Here is a 21,765-nt window from a genome sequence, read left to right as displayed (position 1 = left end):
ATATTCAAGGGATGAAGCAGCCATGAACAGGAAGCAGATTACAAATTCTCTTCTTAAGCACTGTCAAAGGGGGCTGAGTTACAAACATCTTTTTGTTACGGATTAGAACAATGACTTCAAAATTTTGAGTAGGAGGATCCCTTTTTACATAAACTTTTTTTTTTTTTTTTTTTTCCGGTACACGGGCCTCTCACTGTTGTGGCCTCTCCCGTTGCGGAGCACAGGCTCTGGACGCACAGGCTCAGCGGCCATGGCTCACGGGCCTAGCCGCTCCGTGGCATGTGGGATCTTCCCAGACCAGGGCACGAACCCGTGTCCCCTGCATCGGCAGGCGGACTCTCAACCACTGCGTCACCAGGGAAGCCCCATAAACATATCTTTGAAGAACTTCATGTGTTAGTGGTTATTGTTTAAATATCTTTTCTTTATAAAACCACATAATTAAAGGTTACAATGAATTCAGTGGAAAAAAAAGTAAAGAGATGGAAAATGATATACAATGCTAACACTAATCAAAAGAAAGCTGGAACAGCTAGCTGTATTAATTTTAGACAAAGCAGACTTCAGAAAAAGGAAGATTGCCAGGGATAAAAAGGGATATTACACAACAATAAGGTTATCAATTCTCCAAGATGACATAACAATCCTAAATGCATATGCATCCAACAAAACAGTGCCAAAATATATGAGGCAAAAATTGACAGAACTGCAAGGAGAAATAGGTAAATTCACTATTAAAGTTGGAGAGTTTATGAGCAAAAATTGATAGAACTGCAAGGAGAAATAGATAAATTCACTATTAAAGTTGGAGAGTTTAAACACCCTTCTGTCAGTAAATTATAGATCAAGCAGGAAGAAAATAAGTAAGGATATACATGATCTGAAGAGCATCATCAATCAACTTGATCTAACTGACATTTATAAAACATTCCAACCAACAATGCAGAATGCACATTGTTCTTAAACTTAGATGAAAATTTACCAAGAGAGATAGCATCTGGGCCATGAAACGCATTTTAACAAATTTAAGAGAATAGAAATCACACAAAGTATGTTCTCTGACCACAATGGGGTTCAACTAGAAATAAGTAACAGAAATAAATGGAGCCCCCCCCAAATATTTGGAAATAAACACACGTCTAAATAATCCATGGGTCAAAGAGTCACAGGGAAAACGAAAAAATACTTTGAATTGAATGAAAAATACAACTTATACAAATTTCTGGGATGCAACAAAAGTACTGAGGGAAATTTATAGCATTAATGCACATATTAGAAAAAGAAAAAACATCTACAATCTATAACCTAAGTTTCCACCTCAGGAAACTAGAGAAAGAAGAGTAAATTAAACCTAAAACAAGCAGAAGAAAGGAAATAATACAAATTAGAGCAGCAAGTAATGAAAATGAAAACAGGAAAACAACAGAAAAAGTAAGACTAAGAGCTGTATATTTGAAAAAACCAGTAAATCAAGGAACCTCTAGCCAGGTGCCAAGAAAACAAAGCTGCAAATCACTGATAACGGATATGAAAGAGGGGCCATCACTACTGATCTCATAGGCATTACAAGTATAATAAGGGAATACAGATCTTCCTCGACTTACAATGGGGTTATGTCCTGATAAACCCATTCTAAGTTGAAACTACTGCAGGTCAAAAATATATTTAATATGCCTAACCTACCGGACATCATAGCTAAGCCTAGCCTACCTTAAACGTGCTCAGAACTTTTACCTCAGCCTAAGTTGGACAAATTCTTCTAACACAAAGACTAATTTATAATAAAGTGTAGAATATCTCACGTCATTTACTAGATACTGTAATAAAAGTGAAAACCTAAATGGCTATATGGGTAACAGAATGATTGTAAACGTACTGGTTGTTTACCCTTGTGACTGCACGGCTGAATGGGAGCTGTGGCTTGCTGCTGCTGCCCAGCATCATAAGAGAGTATCGTGTGGCACATTCCTAGCCTGGGAAGAGATCAAAATTCAAAATTCGATGTACAGTTTCTACTGAATGTGTATTACTTTTGCACCACTGTAAAGTCAAAAAATCTTAAGTTGGGAACTGTCTGTACTTCAAACTCCATGCCCATAGAATTAAGGAAACAGACCAATTCCTTGAAATATATAAATTATGAAGACTCACACAATTAGAAATAGATAACCTCAATAGCCCTATATCTATTAAAGAAACTGAGTCAATAATTAAAAGCCTTCCTTCCGTAAAGAAAGAACCAGCCCCAGATGGTTTCACTGGTGAAGTCTACCAAACACTCAAAGGATAAACAATATGAATTCTCCATAATTTCTTTGAGAAAATAGAAACAGAATACTTCCTAAGTCATTCTATAGAGAAAGTATTATCCTAATATCAACACCACACAGATATTGCCAGAAAATTACAGGCCAATATATCTCATGAACACAGATGCAAAAATCCTTGAGAAAATATTAGCAAGCAAACAAATAAATAAATAAATGGGGGGAGAACAGACAAATCTCCTGTGCAGAAAAACTGCAAATAGTTTATGTACTCTGCTATAAGAAGGTGGAGCATAGCTCCTTACTCCTTAAGTGTGGGCTGTGTACCGTGACTTCCTTCCAAAATGTATAGTATGGAAAAGGGAAAAAGGAGTCACTTCACAGTGGACATACCTGACAAACACTACCTCAGCCAGGTGATCAGAGTCAACACACACAGTGATCAGTCATGTTGATAGTACATACCTTGATATGATGTGATGAGAATGGAAATTTACCTCTTTGGTCCTCCTCCCCAAAACCCATATTCCCAGTATAATCATGAGAAAAATATCAGGCAAATCTTAACTGAAGGACATTCTACAAAATACTTGACCAGTGCTCCTTGAAACTTATCAAAAACAAGGAAAGTCTGAGAAACTACCACAGCCAAGAAGAGTCTAATGAGATGTGATGACTAAATGTAATGTGGTATTCTGGATAGGGTCCTGAAACAGAAGAAGGACATTAGATAAAAACTAAGGAGCTCTGAATAAAGTATGATCTTTAGTTAATAAGAAAAAGTATCAGTGCTGTTTAACTGTGACAACTATATCTTACTAATGTAAGACATTAACAATAGGGGAAATGGCATGGGATGTAGGGGAACTCCTTATACTATTTTCATAACTTTGCTATAAATCTAAAACTAAAATTTAAAATAAAAAGCTTATTAAAAATATAGGCAGATAAGCAAACTGGACTCAAAGATAAAATTAGTGGACTAGAAAGTAATTCTAGGGATTTTGCCAGAAAAAAACACTTAAGAAGTGGCATGTAAAGGGAAAATTTAAGAGTAGTTAACAGAATAAGTAGCAAGAGCAACAAATGTCAAATACATACCATCATAAAAATTTTCTGGACCTAAACAGATGTCTGTTTTAAAGGAACCACTCAACACTGGACAATATGAATTGGGAGTGGAGGAAGAAAGAAATCAGCATCATGAAACTGCAGAATTCAAAGGGTAAAAATTCCAAAAGCTTACAGAGAATAAAGCTTTAGACTATTATTTAAAGATGAACAAGAAAGATTCCCAACAGTATGCCAAAATACAATGAAACCTTAAAAGAGAGCAAATAATACATTTTCAAATATGCAGTCTTGAAAATTTACTTCTCACACATCCTTTCTGAAAAATGTACTGTAACATATACTTTAGAAAAATAAATTAAAAACAACAATTCCAAGAAAGTATAAATTGTAATCCAAAGAATATAACTGGGGGAAGGTACAATATATGAGCAAGAAGGCAGTGAAAGCAGCGTGATAAAGTTTTTCAATTATCTGGTGAGGGGAAAGATATCATGATTAACCCTAAGTGCTGCTAGGGAAAAATATGGGTAAATATCAATATGTATGTCAAATTTCAAGGATAACTATTTGAAAAATAGAAACAAATTCAGGTGGGTTGGCAGGACTCACACAGATGATAAGTGTAAACCTGTCTATAGTCAATAACCATAAAATAAAAGGAGAACAAAAGTTTGAAAATGAAAGACTAGAAAATATACATCAGGCAATGCTATTAAAAAGAAAGCAGGTATAGTAGTGTCAGTATCAGACAAAACACAGTTGAAGGCAACAAGAATTAGGGCCTTCAATGAGTGTTTCCTGTTGATAAAATAAATACCATGTTGTTTTGTTTCTAAGATGCACTTTTTCCACATTTTAACATGTCTGAAATCAGGATGCATCTTATAATCCATGGTGTCTTAGATTGATGAAACACAGTAATCCACCAGGAAGATAAGTTATGATTCCTAATGCGTTGACAATATAGTTTCTGAATATATAAAGCAATAATAGTTAGAAACACGAGAGCTGAATAAATCTACAATCATACCTTTCTTAGAAATATATTTTCTTAGAAATTGGCAGATTCAGTAGACAAAAATTAGGTGAAGCTCTAAAGGATTTTACAACCATACTTAACAATGATCTAATATTTACGAACCATAATATCCAGCAAACATAACACCCACAGAACTGTCACCAAAAAACTGACCGTGCATTTTATCACAAAAAGAATCTTAAATTCCAATGAATTGAGAAATGCAGTCATCTGCTAACAGTAAGGGAACAGTAGATTTAAAATAACTGCTATACAGGGAAGGAGGAGGGAGGAGACTAGAAAAACTTAAAATGATTTCCCAGCAGTCTGAGGCCCAAATAAAGCTGGTACTTATGTATTCAGTACTGGTCTTCCTGGTTGTGAGAGAATAACATACGCCAAAATAAAATAATTCAAAACTATCCAAATACCTGAAACGTCCATTAGCACCGTCGCTGAATAGCTAAGAGACTGGTTAGGGGCACAATGCAGTGTGAACACATACTCACAAAAACAGTTGGTTAAGGCTACTTATTTTGAGTATTCAGTTTCAAAGAAAGGGAATAGAGTTGCATGTGAATGTTCCCACAGACTTTAAAGCTCCCCCTCTGAGGAACTAAGTCCCAAAGGTAGAGCAGAACTAATCTGATACCAGAGGAAGGCACTCTATTGGACAGTTTTCATAGGCATATGTTCTGAAAAGCAGCCCTGGCAGTGAACTGCTGCTTTAAACAAATGACTTATATAAACAATTGAAGGAAGTTATAAAACAAAATGAACACAAAACATTCCTCCCATTCTTGTGTGCAGGAGAGATGTTTCAATTTTAAGGAAGTCATCTGACATTTTCCTGACATCAAAAGCACTCATTAAAAAAGGTGTGCCAGTTGCTGATGACGCACCTATCACAGCAGTGAGCCCAGAAAAAAGACAGCCTTCTCTCCTTTCATCCTAAATCAAAACGCTATCTTCTTAACAAGATTCCAAAACCCAAGAGGAAAGGAAAGACAAAATGTGTAAAGGTATTTCTGCTCATTACCCATTTAGACTAACAAAAAGGGAAAACTGACTTTGTTCCAGTGTGCTTAATGATTAACATTAACCCTAATCATAACCAGTTTTCCAAGACATTTGAGTATTAGCATTTTTAAAAATTCAGATTCAGAAGTCCAAAGTCTAACAGTTTTTATTTCCTCTGATTGTGTAAAAAGTAATAGAATACAAGTAGTACCTAATCCAAATCTTTAACAAAACTACTTGACAAGAAACTACATCTACTCAGATTTGTAAAGGGGTGTAAACTGAAGAGGAGCTCTAAAAATTAGGAGACAATTGTCATCAGACTAGAATCCAGCTAAAAAGTCAGGAAACGGTCAGGAAGAAACTGTGTAAGAGGAAACTCAGAGAGTAATTCTGCTGGTGAACAAAGGCTGTTTCTTAAAATATGCATATAGCTAAAATATTAGGACATTACAGTAGTTATGAGGCAGTAGTAGCATTTAAAATGCTAATACTATAGACAAAATTTCTCAAAATGCATATCAAATTATACTATACATTTTATGTCTGGTGATCTCTTAAGCATGCATCAATCAGGAGATATTCTCAACATCAACAACACTAAAATCTAAAATGAAAACCACTCTGATCCAGTACTGAAACTATATGAAATCAAGGCTATAAGCAGCCAGATTGTCAGTGATGTCTTTTAGACCCAAATGATATTCTGCCAACTATGACATTACTGTGTAATTTAACATCTTTTAAACATAGCTACCAATTAAAAGATATTCAGACATACTATCTTCCTTCTGGTGTTTTAGCACTGCATAATGGATTCTTTCTTTATAACAAAATAATAGCAACAATTCAAATTCAAGCCTGCTCTTTGATAATCTCTAAATCCATTTTGTGTCCAGAAAGGTCATCTGCAAAACTTCTATTTAACTGCTAAACACCAAAAATTATAATTAAGGCACTAAGTTATTACCTGGACCTCACAAGTCCTGGTCTTAAATTCATGACTTTTGATATAGATGAACTGTTAAACATTAAACAAACTAATCATACTTTTATTTCTATTTCTACCTCCCCAGAACTATCTAAAAACAGAGCAGCAATTACAGCACAACTCAACAGTAATGGGGACAAACTTTCCTAACCTAAGTAGGCTAAGATCATAACCCTGTTTTATACAGAGAATCTCTCTACTTGTATTTAGTGTAAAACTTCAATTTTTTCCTCTCCCTTATCTTAAATATCCAAAAAAATATCACAAATCTTGTCCTATCTTCTTTGTAGAAACATCCAGTTGACATTTAATAAATATTTCCCATGTATGAGCCATTGAGGGATAAAAAGAATTTCTCTTTCCACTGTCACCGCCCAGTTGAGGGTCTCAAACATCACATCTGATTTGGTAGAAAATTCTCCTAATCAGTATCACAGATACCATTATTTTTCTCTCTAAACGCATTCAACACATTTCAAATACACTAATCCTCCTAAACTGCTACTGTTTCTTCATGTACCTGAAAATTGCTAGGGTCTTCCAGCTACTCAAAAAATTCCAACCTTTTGACTTGGTATTAAATAATCTGGTTTGGACACATCTTCCAGGATGTACAATCTTGTATTTATACTTTTCTGAGAACGCTGAACTGTACTGCCTTCTATTGTTCAAATGCAGTTTGAGTCTTCTTACTTATACACCTGAAATGTCATTCTTTTTTCCCCTTTGTGTAACATGACCAATCTAAAATCCCATTCATCCTTCTATGCTCAGTTTAAATGCCATATTCTTCAAGAAGCCTTCCTTGTTTTTCAAATCTAGCAGAAAGCATTTCTTCCCATTCAGAATTACAGTACCACTCTGGCGTTTAGCACAGCTTGTACTGCAGTTCTTAAGATTCATAATCCAAAACCTCTACCCTATTAACTATTTAGAACCTTTTAGATTCAATAAATTAGCAATTATTGGAGTGACTTTAGAACATACTGTCCACACCCAGATAACTCTGCGAGTGAAAAAAGGCACTTTTGGTAATTATGGTGGGACAACAGACATAAACTAGGACTGTCTCTGGCACACTAGATGCATGATCATCCTTGCAAAATGATATACCTGACCAACCTTATCAATAAGTGTAACCACAGTAGACTGTAGATTTAAAAGACTAAACTTGAAATTAAAAGAACGTAAATGATCTCTGTCTTAAAAACATTAAACTAGGGACTTCCCTGGTGGCTCAGTGGTTAAGAATCCGCCTGCCAATGCAGGGGACACAGGTTCGATCCCTGGTCCAGGAAGATCCCACATGCCATGGAGCAACTAAGCCCGTGTGCCACAACTACTGAGCCTGCGCTCTACAGCCCACGAGCCGCAACTACTGAGCCCACATGCCACAACCATTGAAGCCCGCGTGCCCAGAGCCCGTGCTCGGCAACAAGAGAAGCCACCGCAATGAGAAGCCCGCTCATCACAACGAAGTGCAGCCCTCGCTTGTCACAACTAGAGAAAGCCCGCGCAACGCAATGAAGACCCAATGCAGCCAAAAATAAACATAAATAAATTTATTAAAAAAAATTAAACTTCCTTAAGTGATAGAAGTGAATTTTGAAACTGAAAACCTAATTATCAGTCCTAACTTTGATGCCAACTAGCTATGTGATATAAGGCAAGTCACTTAACTCAGTCTCCAGCTCAGCTAGACTAGATACTCAGGTCTCTAAGGTCCATCCCAGCTAGACTCTCCATGATTTTACATTACTTCTCCTGATGGCCTATATAGTAGGGTTAGTAACTATAAATCTCGATTTATTTACACAGTATGTGTACTCAATAAAATACTTGTTGGTTTAACAAAACAAATTTGCTTTCAATATTTTAACGAATTATAGCTGTCTTAGTATTTATATGACCTGATTCATCTTCCAGGGAAAAAATGCTGTAACAGAAGATATTATATTTGGAGATAAGAAGATAAGCTTTTGGAGATAAGAAGATAAGCTATTTGGAGATAGTTACCAAATACTCTTAACAACCTATTTTTTTCTCCCACGGCATTTTCTTTCAAGAAATAAAAACTCAGAAAGTTTTAAACTACCCTGAACAAAGTGAAAATCACTATGTATAGACCTGATTGCAATATTCCAAGTTTAATTTCTAATAGTTTTTATTTGGCTTTTCAAAATTTTACAGTAGTACATTGTTCTATCCTCCTCATCTTCAGACTTTTCCAATTCTGCTCCTCAGATACAAGCACAATTAACAGATTGTTGTGTAGATCTTTAAAAGTTTCTTACACATATAAGCATACATAAATCTTTATCATTCTCTCCTACCTTTTCCACCCAAGAAATCTTTTCTGCTACTTGCTTAATAATAAAACTTAAGTATTTTTCCATATCTACCTTATACAGATCTACATTATTAACAGGTACCTAGTATTCCATTGTATTCATGTATTTAATCAGCCCCCTTATTGGTTGCATTGATTGGATTGCTTTCAGATTTATGCTAGTCTAACACAAATATCTTTAAATATTTGGTAACTATACCTGCAAGATAAATTACTATAAAGAGAGTTATGTGATAAGAGGGTATGTGAATTCTAAATTACTAAACTGCATTTCAAAAAAATTTATATTGTCATCAAGAATGCAAAACACCAGTCTCCTCATACGCAAGTTTGATGAGAATAGAGAAGTTAAAAAAAAAAAAAAAAAAGGTAAACCTCTAAGTACCGACATGTGCATAAAATACTGTTTGGTAAAATCACAAAAGAATGATTTCACACCTTCAAATAAAAAGTTTATACATGAATGTGTGTATGTGTATATATAAGCATAAAACACACACACAGAGACTTCTCTAATGCTCAGGTCCCAACTAGCATATCCCATCAGAAAGGCCTCTCTGTCTATCCTATTTAAAGTAACTCCCAATATACCCTCAATAATTCTTTAACAGAGCATTTTTTTTATTTCCTTTAAGTAGACATAAAAGCTGAATTATTCTGTTTATTTACTTGCTTAACGTCTGTCTCTGTTAATACAACAGAAGCACTGTGAAGGCAGAGAATCATGTCTGCTTGTTAGCTATTTAATCCCTACCACTTAGGGCAATGGATATAGAATTTTATATTACATACAGAACTTTGTTCAACAAATATTTACTGAACAAATAAATACATATACAATGTTAACAAGGGCTATCTCTAGAAAGTGAGATAGGGGAAGGGTTAAAAGAAAGGTACAGTTACTTATATTTCAGTCAATTATGCATTCTTATTTTTGACAATGAACATGTATTATGTTCATCTATTTCAGTGCCAAGTTTAGTTTTATTTCAAATACCTTGCAATCTGGTCACATAGATCTTTTTTCTTGTTTTACAAATTTAAATGATATAATTGAATATTAAATGGATTTCTGTTGTCTACTTAAAAAAAATCCTCAAACCTTGCTTCATGAAGTTAACCTTTTATATGCACTTTGATTTGGATTAATGCCAACTACTGAATTCCTATTCAGTAGTTTTGCCTTTGTATATTCTTTCAAATTACTATTACCTTAGGACTTCCCTGGTAGCGCAGTGGTTAAGAATCTGCCTGCCAATGCAGGAGATACGGGTGTGATCCCTGGTCTGGGAAGATCCCACATGCCATGGAGCAACTAAGCCCAAGCGCCACAACTACTGAGCCTGTGCTCTAGAGCCTGCAAGCCGCAACTACTGAACCCACCCGCCGCAACTACTGAAGCCTCTGCACCTAGAGCCCGTGCTCTGCAACAAGAGAAGCTACCGCAATGAGAAGCCCGCCGACCGCAACGAAGAATAGCCCCCACTAGCCGCAACTAGAGAAAGCCCGTGCACAGCAAGCAACAAAGACCCAACGCAGCCAAAAATAAATTTAAACATTTAAAAAAGTACCTTAAGGTTAGAGTACTTAAAATTTACAAAATACTTCACATATATTATTCTATTTGTCCCTCAGATGTGTGCTATGCAGAGATTATTGTTTATACTTATAGATAAGAAAACCGATGCTCGTAGAGATTACCTCATCTTAGTAGGGTTGGAACATAAAGCCAATACTTCAGATTTTGAGCACCTGGTTTGTTTTGTTACATACTGTGGCAGGTAACATAAAATTAGCTGGCAATGTCTTAATCTTTTTGCAAACAATGTATCTATTTATTTCAATACCTAAAGAGTGTTCTGAAAAGCACCTTATATTTAATGCACCTATTTCTAAAACAACTGCATTTAACAGATTATTTGAGTGATGTGGGGCCTCAGAGATCATTTAATTCCTTAATTTTAAATAAAATTTAAAAATCACAGAATTTCAGTGCCTGATTCAATCACTCAGCAAGTTAATGGCAGATAAGAACCAGAACCCAGGCATTGACATTAGATGCATTTTCAATATTAGAAAGTTCCTAGACATGGAATTCATGCTAAGAAGTCAAATTTCATCAGAGTTGTCTTGAGTTAAAAGTTTTATTAAAGTTATAATTACTGCTACAAAAAAGCAAAATAACTGATTAGAATTTATCCTTTGATTAAAATCAACACCAACTATCACACATTCTAAGTGCTTTAGATTTAAAATATTCCACTAATGACTAACAATTTCCTGCTATCTAGCCAACTTTTAATCATGCCAGGTCATTAGTCACTTATTCCAGAACTTCTACTATTCAATATTTACCTCAGATACTATACGGAATTTTTTACAAATGTTTCTGTCAAAAAAAAAGTAAAGCTCAGGAACCTTATCTACCACAGCCATAATATCCTAGAAGTCATTTAATTAGTCGGTAAAATATGAATTTCCTTTACTAAAAACAAGTTCGTATTAATCCCTTTTCACCAATCCATTTTCCCTTACTGGAACTAAAAAACTGCCAATTATCAGACTTGACATGAATGAATATACAAAGAAAAATCGTATTTGTGTTTTTATATCTCAAGACACATGATAGTTTTGGAATCTATTTTTAAATTCCAACTGACACAAAGAAAGGATAATAAAAAGTTAACTGACAAAAACACATTTTACCTTAATTCTTATTACTCATACTTGCAGTACTTTATATGCCAATACTTAAAAAAATCATTCAACAGATGATTATAAGACATAAAGTATATTAGCATAAAATAACATAATTTGAACTAGCAGCAAATAAAAATAATACTGTTATGTTGTTAAAATATTTTAAAAGCCACAATCTTCTAAAATCAAGGGTTGCTGCTCCTAAAATGCATAAGAGTAAAGTTAAATACTAAAAAATGCATTTTAAATGTTTTAATTAAGGAAGTATGTTTGACATCCAACTCAGAGAAACAAAGAATAGAATGGTGGTTGCCACGGGGTTGACGGATGGGGGGAAAAGGGGAGATGCTGGTCAAAGGGTACAAACTTCTAGTTTAAGAGTTACAAGTTCTAGGGATGTAATGTACAGCATGGTGGCTATAGTTAACAATTCTGAGGTGTATACTTGGAAGCTGCTATGAGAATAGAACTTTAATGTTCTCTCCATAGCAACAAAATGGTAATTATGTGAGGTAAAGGATGTGTTAACTAACTTTATTGTGGTAAACATTTTGCAATATATACATTCATCATCACATTGTACACCCATTGTTCATCTTAAACTTATACAATGTTTTATATGTCAATTAGACCTCAATAAAGCTGGGGGAGGGGGAGGAAGTATGTTTGAGACATACTCATTCTCAAATTCTATTTCCCAGTTTGATTAGAAATACTGTTTCCTAGTGTTGTTGCACAGATGTTTTATATATTTTAACTATAATTATGAAATTTCATTTGATGTTCATAGGTGATAATTAACTTAAAAGTCATGCTGTCCAATTATATCACAGGCCAATTATGGTTGCTTGAAATTACCTTCTTGCAGCCAAGCACTAGCCAAAAGGCTGATGACCAGGATTTATAACTACACACTTCCAAGAAGAATCAGAAAATTCCCTCTACAAAAATAAGACTGTGTCAAAGATGCTCAAATACTTTCAGATTATTATTAAACAAGGCCGTGATCAATCTGATCCTGTTCTGACTTTACAGGCCTCCTTCCTACAGGAACAGATACTCTATTCTGTTTCCATACTGAGCCAGGTCCTCTTATTAACATCTGGAAATCTTATCATTTGAGGTCTATTACAAAGGAAACACTTTCCATGAAAAAACTTCCCTGTTGACACAGAATTCCTCTCTTCTGAATTGTATGCTGCCTTATTTATATTATAAAAATAACACTTATTATGGACTAGTATTAATGTCATACACATCTCTTACATCCCTTACAACATCATAAACCTCAGAAAGGCAGAGATCAGATCTTATAAACCGTTACAGTCTCTCTTTTAGTTTTCCCACATAAATATTTATCTTACAAATTAAAATAGCAAATTAATAATATGACATTTACTCTCCTTCCTAGAATCTGTGCATCCTTAATGCATCCCTGACAAGGTCACTAAAAATTTTCACCAGCTCACAAAACATCGTCTGTTTTTGAAAGGTTGTTTCAAAAAGAATAAAACACACATTATGACTATAATTATTATGCCATCCAAGCATTTTCAGAGGAAAGTCCGGTTAGGATTAGTTTAGCATCCTCCTAGCAAAGCCACCATTTATACTGTTAGTGTTAAATCTATAATGGTAATCACAAGCACAAATATACTGAAGTCCCTTTATTTAGTTCCATGGAAATAACCCTAGGAGAGCCATGACATGTACTAAGGAAAAACACTGCCACTAATAAAAAGAAATAAGCCTATCTACCTCACTTATTCTGTTAATGCCTTATTTGGGAATCATACTCAGGCATTTTGCCAAAATGGAAAAGTGATATGCTTCTCCTATATCGTTTTCAATGTAAAGGGAAAGGTAAGATGACAGACAAACATAGGAAGAAAAAGAGCAATTCTACTATTTTACGCCCTTTTATGACAGTACTCTGAAATACATTCTCAAGAAATAGCATATTAAAATCCTACATGCTATTTTAGTGAAAAGACAGAGTAGCTTTGCCCATTAGTTTCCCTGATCACAACGCAACCGGAACTTAAATTTGACTCAGACACCCAATGAGATGTCTAAAGCAGCCTCTTTTTCATGCATTCTTGAGAAACACACAAAATGAAAAATGCTTTCCCTGCTAAAACAAATAGTACACCCAACCGTTATCAATTTCATAAAAACCTGTCATCCAACAATTCAACTTCTAGTAATTTAGTATGAGAAAATAATCATATAAAGAAGTTCTGCATAGCCTCATTCATCATAGTAAAAAAACAGGGAACAGTTTAAATGCTAACCAATGGGGAATCATTTATATAAAACAAAGTGTATATTTACTATTCAACAATGAAAAATGTTGACACAGATGTATACTCACTGACATGGAAAGATGTTCACAGCATGCTGTTGCAAGAAAATAGGTTATAAAACCATATACACATCTGTGTGTGCTCATACGCAGTACCCCTAGATGGCAGGGTTTGAAGCATGTGCTTGTAATCAATTTATTGTCTTTCAGCTCCAAATTCATACTTTATTGCCTGCTCTGCAAAAAGGAAGCTGGGCCCTTTACGTATTTTTCCTTTGCTGACATGTGTTAAAACTTTATCAGTACAGCGTGCTGGTGAGTAGCTTCCCTCAATACCCCAACCCCACTGGTGGTTTTTTAGCAGAATACCTTCACTGAGACACCTCCCTGTGAACAGCTTTTGCCCAGCACAATAGACAGGAGGTTTTGAACAAGCTTCTATGGGATGGCAGCACAGCAACTTCTCCATCATCCATTAAACCATGGCCACACCCTCTCTAACATGATTTGGATCAGCCCTGAGAGGGGCCTTTTCCTGAACATTCTCAGACCTACGGGATGGGGCTGCTCCTTATGTCTGCCATTCTTTTATATTCATTAGAATTCTCTTTACTCCTTACTAGCCAACCCCTTGCCACTCCAATCCCTGGTTACAGTTAATAATTTTTAATAAAGAATATTTAATTCTTTAGTTTTTGCTCAAATTACTGTGTGGTTTCCCCAGAACTGACCCTGACTGATGTGAGTTTTTTTTTTCCCTTCTTACTTTTCAATGTTGTCTGAATTTATAATAAGCATTTTAAAATTTTTTTTTGCGGTACGCGGGCCTCTCACTGTTGTGGCCTCTCCCGTTGCGGAGCACAGGCTCCGCACGCGCAGGCTCAGCGGCCATGGCTCAGGGGCCTAGCCGCTCCGCAGCATGTGGGATCTTCCCGGACCGGGGCACGAACCCGTGTCCCCTGCATTGGCAGGTGGACTCTCAACCACTGCGCCACCAGGGAAGCCCTCTAAGCATTTTTTGTGTGTGAAAATCAGAAAAGGCAAGTTTATTTTGGAAAAATTAAAGAAAAATTCACTACTAAATAAACATTAAGTAAAGTTTTTCTACTTTAATAGATCAGAAATATATTCGTAAGATTAAAATGACTGAAATCTGAAGAACATTCATTTGTGTAAGACTATAAATGTTCAGTTTTTCTTTTCTTAATACCAATTTCTTTTCAACATTATCCAAAATTGTGTTTCTAGGTCATTTAGAAAAACAGAAATGATTTAGACTGCTATTTTTTTCTCTCTTAGTTATGCCATATATTAGCCTTTACAAACAGGTTATTAATCACTAGATATCCTGGAATGAGAGCTCCTGTGATAGGTCCTAGTTCCTCAAACACAGTCAGCCTCTTTCATCTTACTATTTCAGCCCCTCTTACCATGTTCAAGGATTATCAGTTGGGCTCCAGCTTGTGCATTTCCAACATCATTTTCAGCAATGCACTGATAGAACCCTTCATCTGATTTCACCAGACCCAAAACTTGAAGATTATGTTCCTTCTGAGGAAGAAAAACATAAATAAAATTTTATGATTTAACTGATAAACATCAGTTCAAAATCTCAAGGATATGCTCTTTCTGGAGAGGAAAAACAAGTAAAATTGTATGATTCAGTTACTGAATATTATCTACCTATGAACTTGTTAACTCAATTTTATTGACAAGATACTGACTCAAGTGACTAGAAAAGGAAACACTGTCATTAACAATTACGAACTCAATCCTTATAGAAAGTCTTATCTGCAATGTATGCAAACTTACACCTTTGCTTGGAAAAATATCTGGCATGCAATACCATGTGACCATAGTGAGAGTCTGAATTTGTGAATTCAAGGCATTTTCTTAAGATTATCTCTAATATCAATAGTTCTAACAGATAAGTTAAATGAGGCCACATATATGAAAGCTTTTCTTAAACTATAAAGTACTAAATGAATGTCAACTATAGTTATTGTTATTGATATTTTAAAAAATAGTATGAAAATAATGATAAAAGAGGAAAAATGCTAATTTAACCATAACACGCTGCTTTTTAATTAGGGTTAAATACTTGTGAATTACTTTTTGTAACATATGAGATTACGTACTTTAAAAATAGAAAATGTATTCCTATGAAGAATGAATTAGTTATATGAGAAATTTGTAATGAGACATTAAGTCTTGAACAACCATAATTACTTCTGATTATGTCTATGAATGTCAGGTATGCATCCTAAGATATGTCATTAATCTTTATTACTAAAACCTAGATAATTCTGTTAACAGGATGTTAGATAATGATAATAATGACAGTGGATAATATTTACTAAGCATTTCCTATATACATATAAAGTAAAAAGAAATAATGACTGAGTCTTCTTAAGTAGACTTAAGGCTACTTATTTACTTTTGCTTTACTTTTCAAAAGAATCTTTATGTTTATTTTCACAACAACTGTCCAACACTGGGCCACCCTTATTTTGAAGGGTCTGGGCATCAGTATAAGAAAGACAGACTTCTGCTCCTTGAATAGAGAGCTATGAAGACAATTGGTACATGTGAATATACACACAGGATAATCATTACCCAGAAAGTGGTGGCGGCTGTGTTAAAGAGTGCTAGTACGTCCGAGGAGGACTACACTGTTGGTCAGGAGATGTGGACTTCAGGCTGAGTTCGAACACTGACTTGCTCTGTGATCTTACATGAGCTACCAAAATATTTCTGGGCTCAGCTTTCTCATCAGTCAATGAAGAGATTATATTCTAAGCGAATTTTTCTATCTTCATCTTATATACACCATTTCATGTACTACAGATAACAGATCTCTTGGTGATTACATTTAAAGATATTTAAAGGTTTCAGAGATAAGTTTCTTTGAAAAATACTTACTACAATCTTAAAGTAATCACTTGGGATAACCATATCCCCATTCTTGACCCACTTCACAGTTGGAGTTGGCTTCCCAGTCACTTCACATTCAAATACAATATCCATAGATTCATGAGCATATATATTAGTAGGCTGCTTCAGGAATTCAGGTTGAGCTTTAAAACAGAAAGAAAATTAAGGTATTAATAAAAATAAAAATAGGTAGCTATTTATATCTCAAGCAATTTTTAAAAATCATAGAATTAATAGGATTTTTAATTATTTGAGGCTTTCATATGTTTTCATAAAAACATAACAAATACATATTTAAAATATATGTTAGGGACATGATATCTTTAAAAATTGATATTCTGGCATAATTGACTGGCAGAATAATTATAACAATAATTTCTGAGTTTCTCTGTTGAGAAATATTTACTAAGTTGACTGTTTTGAAGAAAATGAAAATAGGAAAGTTCTAAGCTGTCCAAAAATTGAATATTGAAGTCTATTTCCCTAAGATTTAAACCATTTTAGAAAAGCCATGAGTACAATTCAAAAAGAGCTGAGAAGACTGACATTATCTTCCTTTTCAGTCAGCTTGATGAGTAACAGAAGAACCCAAAAAGTAATACAAATGTCACATTAGAGGCCTTAAATAGTTTACTCACAGAAACACACACACACTTCCATTAGTAACACCCTTCATTACATGCAATGGTTTTTAAGGGTGGGAGGTAGAGTGACAGAATCTTTGGGAAAAAGTTAAATGTATTTGAAAAAGCTTGATTATCCCATTGTCTCCCTTTCCCCTTAACCCAAAGTTGTAAATCACTGACTCAAATAGATTCAGTAAGACTTTGAATTTAAAGGGTAAAAGTAGATCATCTAGTCCAACTTCCTACCTAATGCCATAATTTCCTATTCCTGCTACATCCATGACAAGTGGTCTTACAAATCCGTTTGAAGTTCCAAATGACAAGGAACTCCCTATATCACAAAGAAGACAACAACAGCAGTTTTTTTTTTTTTAAACAGTTGAGTTAAAATGTGCTCAGCCTGCTGGAATTTTGATTGGGACTGGACTGAATCTGCAGTTTGACACCTTAACAATACGGAGTCTTCCTTTCCATGCACATGGTTTATCTCTCCATTTATTTACATGTTTGGTTTCTCTCATCACTGTTTTATATATTTCAATATACAAATTTTGTTCATACTTTATTAGCTGTATCCCTAAGTATTTTAAATTTCTTGGTGCTACTGTAAGTGGTACTTTTTTTTTTTTAGTTTCTAATTGTTCACTGCTAGTATCTAGAGATGAAACTGATTTATGCATATTGACCTTTTATCCTGTGGTCATGTTAAACTCATTCATTAGTTCTAGCAGCTTTTTATAGACAATTCTGGGATTATCTACGTAGACAACCATGTTGCCTGTGAATAGAGAGAGTTTTATTTCTTCCTTTCCAATCTTCTTTCTTTTTTCATTTTTTTAATCTATTGCACTGGCTAGAGGGGACAGGTCCTGGGAAGAAGTCCAGACTAGCTTTATAATTTGGGTAAATGAAGAGTAAGAGTATAGAGAGCAGGTAGAACCCCAGGTAAGCAGTAGAAGCCAAAGATGGTAAGAATGTAACACAGTGATGCAAGATCAAGAAAACATAAGTGTACAACTAGATGAAGTAAGGGAAATCTATTAGCAGTGAATTTAACTCTCTTTTCAAACATTGGTTAGTCATCTGTATTCTTTGGTGAATTATCTGTACACATACTCTGCTATTTTTTCAATTAGAGTGTTCACAATTTTCTTATCTATATGTAAGAGCTTTTCACATAATGCCAGTTATTAATTTATGGCCTCTCAGCTCCAAATCCACTCTTCTTTGTAATGATGGATGTGGACCTTTGCCAGCTGATGCAATGTTAGACTTTGTGAACAGAGGACACTGGAGGGACATTGTAAGGCATGGCAGAAGAAAAGGTTTATCTTTCAGGTTGGGGTGTGCTGTTCTTCTCGGCCCTACAGTGTGGCAGCTAGAAGGCATGTGGGAGAACCATTGGTGATCACCCTCCTGCAAGTTTCTCTGCTCAGTCTCTAGTAAGTTTCTCCAGTTTACTCTAGCAGGTAGCTTTCTGTGCAGGAGCTCTGACTGTTAGCATTCCATTAAACAGCATCCAATATATCAGCTCTGACTCAAGGCACCCCGCTGGGGAACTTCCTGCTCATCATCAGTCAGGCCCACGGCATCCCAGCAGGCGGCTTTCCACACACCAGCTCAGGCCTGTGGCATCCAACAGGCGATCTCCTGTGGACCAGTTTGGCCCATGGGCTGTGTTCTCTGGCAGTGACTACACTCTCTCCAAGGTCTGAATTGCAACCTTGAGTAAGGGTGCCCTCTTCCAAGTTTGTTCCTTTTTTTGGATTCTCTCCCTCGGCTCTTGAGGTAGTAGCTAATTCTTATATTTACTCTTTCTTTATTCTTTAGAATCCTACTTTATCCTATTTAGTAGTTAAAACACCTTTTATTAGTTAATAATTATTTATGTTTAATTCTCCTTGTTCAAATTCCTGGTGCAATTTCTGGCTCCTGACTGGACCCTGACTAATACAGTAAGATATTAATCCTTTCTCTTACATGCCAATATTTCTTCTCAGCTGTTTCTTTTGTCTTTTTAAATTTAGGATGCCTATTGTATCAAAGTTTTAAATCTGTATGTGGTAAAATTTTTTAGTCCTCTCTTTTTTTGGCATCTGTATTTTATTATTCTTACTCCAAAGGGTTTTCCTTGCTTCCATACTATAAAAATATTCACTTACTTTTTCTTCTAGTATGTCTATGAAACAATCTTGACTTCACTGAGTTAAGCATCCAGCTTTATATTTTTCTAAACAGCAACTCCAGTAGTCCCAATCAAAGTAACCGATTTGAAATAGTTTTAATATCTAAATCCTATATACTCTTAGGGGTTTATTTTGCATATTAAGTGGTTTCATTGACCTGTTTATTCCTGGGCCAGAACCACAAACTTAATGATTGTTACTATATAGTATTTTAAAATACTTGGCAGAACAAGTACTCTCCTAATTTATTCCTTTATTTCCTCAAAAATTTCCTAACATGTTCATTAAGATGTTTTTTCCCAGATGCATTTAATCTTTGCTTATGTTTCTCTGTTCCTTCTCAAAGAAAACAAACAAGTTGAAGATTTCTTTTTGTCCTTGAGAATATTCTACTAGGTATATATAGTTTAATTACTATTTTAAATTTATTTGGAACAGTAACTTTCACTTGGAATTTTAACTTTCTGTGTGGCTATACTACCAACTAGTTACACATACAGAGTCATTTGTTTCATTTTACTTCCCCTTTTCAGCCATTTAAAATCTGCAAAAAAGGGTATATTCCAACGAGTCTTGCTTCTAACCCTGTTTTCTCTACCCTTTTCCCTCCCTTCTCCTATAGGTAACCATTAATTTTTTTTGAATGATTTACCTTTCATTTAAAAAATTATAAGCAAACAAACACAATTTGTACCCACCCCTCATCTTCAGATTAGTTATGTACTAAACAATTTTTTCTACCTTCAAAGCCTTCAATCTTAACCACTATGGTACCATGTTTCTGAGGAACTGACATATCCCTTAAGTCTAAGGGACTGAGGCGCCCCCTGAAGCAGAGTATGTAATTCTGGAAAACAGCAAAATTCTCTTCTAAAGAAAATCCAATTGATATAATTTTAGTATGCATTTTCAGTAAACAGACTTCCAAAGACTATCAGAAAAAAATCATCACAAACAATGTTCAATTCATCATTTACTTTTCCCTTTCATGAATTATAAAATAATGCCTTTAAAATGTTCTCCAGATTTTAACCTCTCTGCAGATAGTATTCACACCAATTAAACATAATGTAAGAGCAGATGTTTGTGGTTGGGAAGTTAAATTGATAACCAGAGAGCAAATGAGTCAATTACCATAAGAAAATAAGCATCGTAATGGAAGATTATGCATTTTGTTACCAAAGAGATAATTAAGCTTCAAATTCTCTTTGACAGCTCCCTATCCCTTCTAATGCCATCATCATTACAGGAACAATTTTAATTGCTAAATGCACAAGTAGAACTTAATACTAGAACATATTACACTTGCAAAATTCCCTTACTGGAAACATCACTTAATTCCATAACTATTATATAATGATGGAAACTGCCACTCAATTCAAACAGAAAACAATGCAGGGCCAACACCAAAGTTTCAAGGTTACTTTATTATGCTGTTATTTAGAAGATTATAACCAGTTTTGTTTACATTAGCTCTGAAATGTTGGAGTTCCTATTGTTTGATTTTAAAGGTTTAGACACTGAAATTCTTAAAAAGCACTTGAAGCAGAGAAATAAAGCAACTTTGTCCATTTTATGTTAAACTGCACACTGCACACTTGCTGTTCCTAAGCTTCTTTTCAATAATTCACAAAATTACATGTAAGTCCTTAAAAAAATCCCAACAAATAAAACCCAAGCATTTTAAAGTCTGAAATCCCCTCAGGGATGTTGTCTGACAGTCTAATCACAAGTCTGCTGTAAGTACTGGCTCAACTAACAAAAATACATTAGAACCCTCCAATACTTCTTGAGAAAGCTTCTTGTTCCAAAGAAGATGAATGTTGTCCTTAATCTCCAGGTGAAACAGGTGAAATCAATTATGAAGCAACATTATGACAAAATTGCCACACGACCTTGAAATTACATTTCTATCCTATCCCTGTACCTCCACATCCAGTTGCACTGCATTTCCTTACCCCTACCCTCTCAACTTAGCTAACAGGTACTCATCCTTCAGATCTCTAAAAACAATCCCTTAAAGAAGCTTTTCCTGATCCATAGCCGCCCCCCCTTTTCCTCCCCAGTCCTAGGCCATCACTGCCCTATTTACCATTGAAACCCCAGTGGCCTAAACCATAATAGGTGTTCAATGCATATTTGTTAAAATCAATGGTTACTTGAATTCTAAAAATTCCATTAATCGGCACTATCAGAAAATTAGATGTTGAGAATAAGAATTTTTTCAAGGGGCTTCCCTGGTGGGGCAGTGGTTGACAATCTGCCTGCTAATGCAGGGGACACGGGTTCGAGCC

At 35.0% G+C, this 21,765-nt stretch overlaps 1 protein-coding gene across 11 annotated transcripts in view; it reads right to left on the bottom strand.

Moving 5' to 3' along the window:
• NEO1 (neogenin 1) overlaps positions 1-21,765 on the bottom strand; it is a 237,875-nt gene that overhangs the window by 92,743 nt on the left and 123,367 nt on the right. For all 11 annotated transcript variants that reach the window (XM_027123555.1, XM_027123553.1, XM_027123547.1 and 8 more), the window contains 2 exons: positions 16,648-16,802; positions 15,156-15,276 (listed from right to left, as the gene is read on the bottom strand). In XM_027123555.1, the coding sequence (XP_026979356.1) occupies positions 15,156-15,276; positions 16,648-16,802 (276 nt within the window). The remainder of the gene's footprint in view (positions 1-15,155; positions 15,277-16,647; positions 16,803-21,765) is intronic.

The sequence above is a fragment of the Aethalodelphis obliquidens genome, unplaced genomic scaffold (assembly GCF_003676395.1).
Source record: "Aethalodelphis obliquidens isolate GAN/ISIS:26980383/991018 unplaced genomic scaffold, ASM367639v1 scaffold26, whole genome shotgun sequence".
In the NCBI taxonomy this organism is placed as follows: Eukaryota; Metazoa; Chordata; class Mammalia; order Artiodactyla; family Delphinidae; genus Aethalodelphis; species Aethalodelphis obliquidens.
Note: the sequence above shows the minus strand (reverse complement) of the source record. Positions and strands in the feature narration are given on the sequence as shown.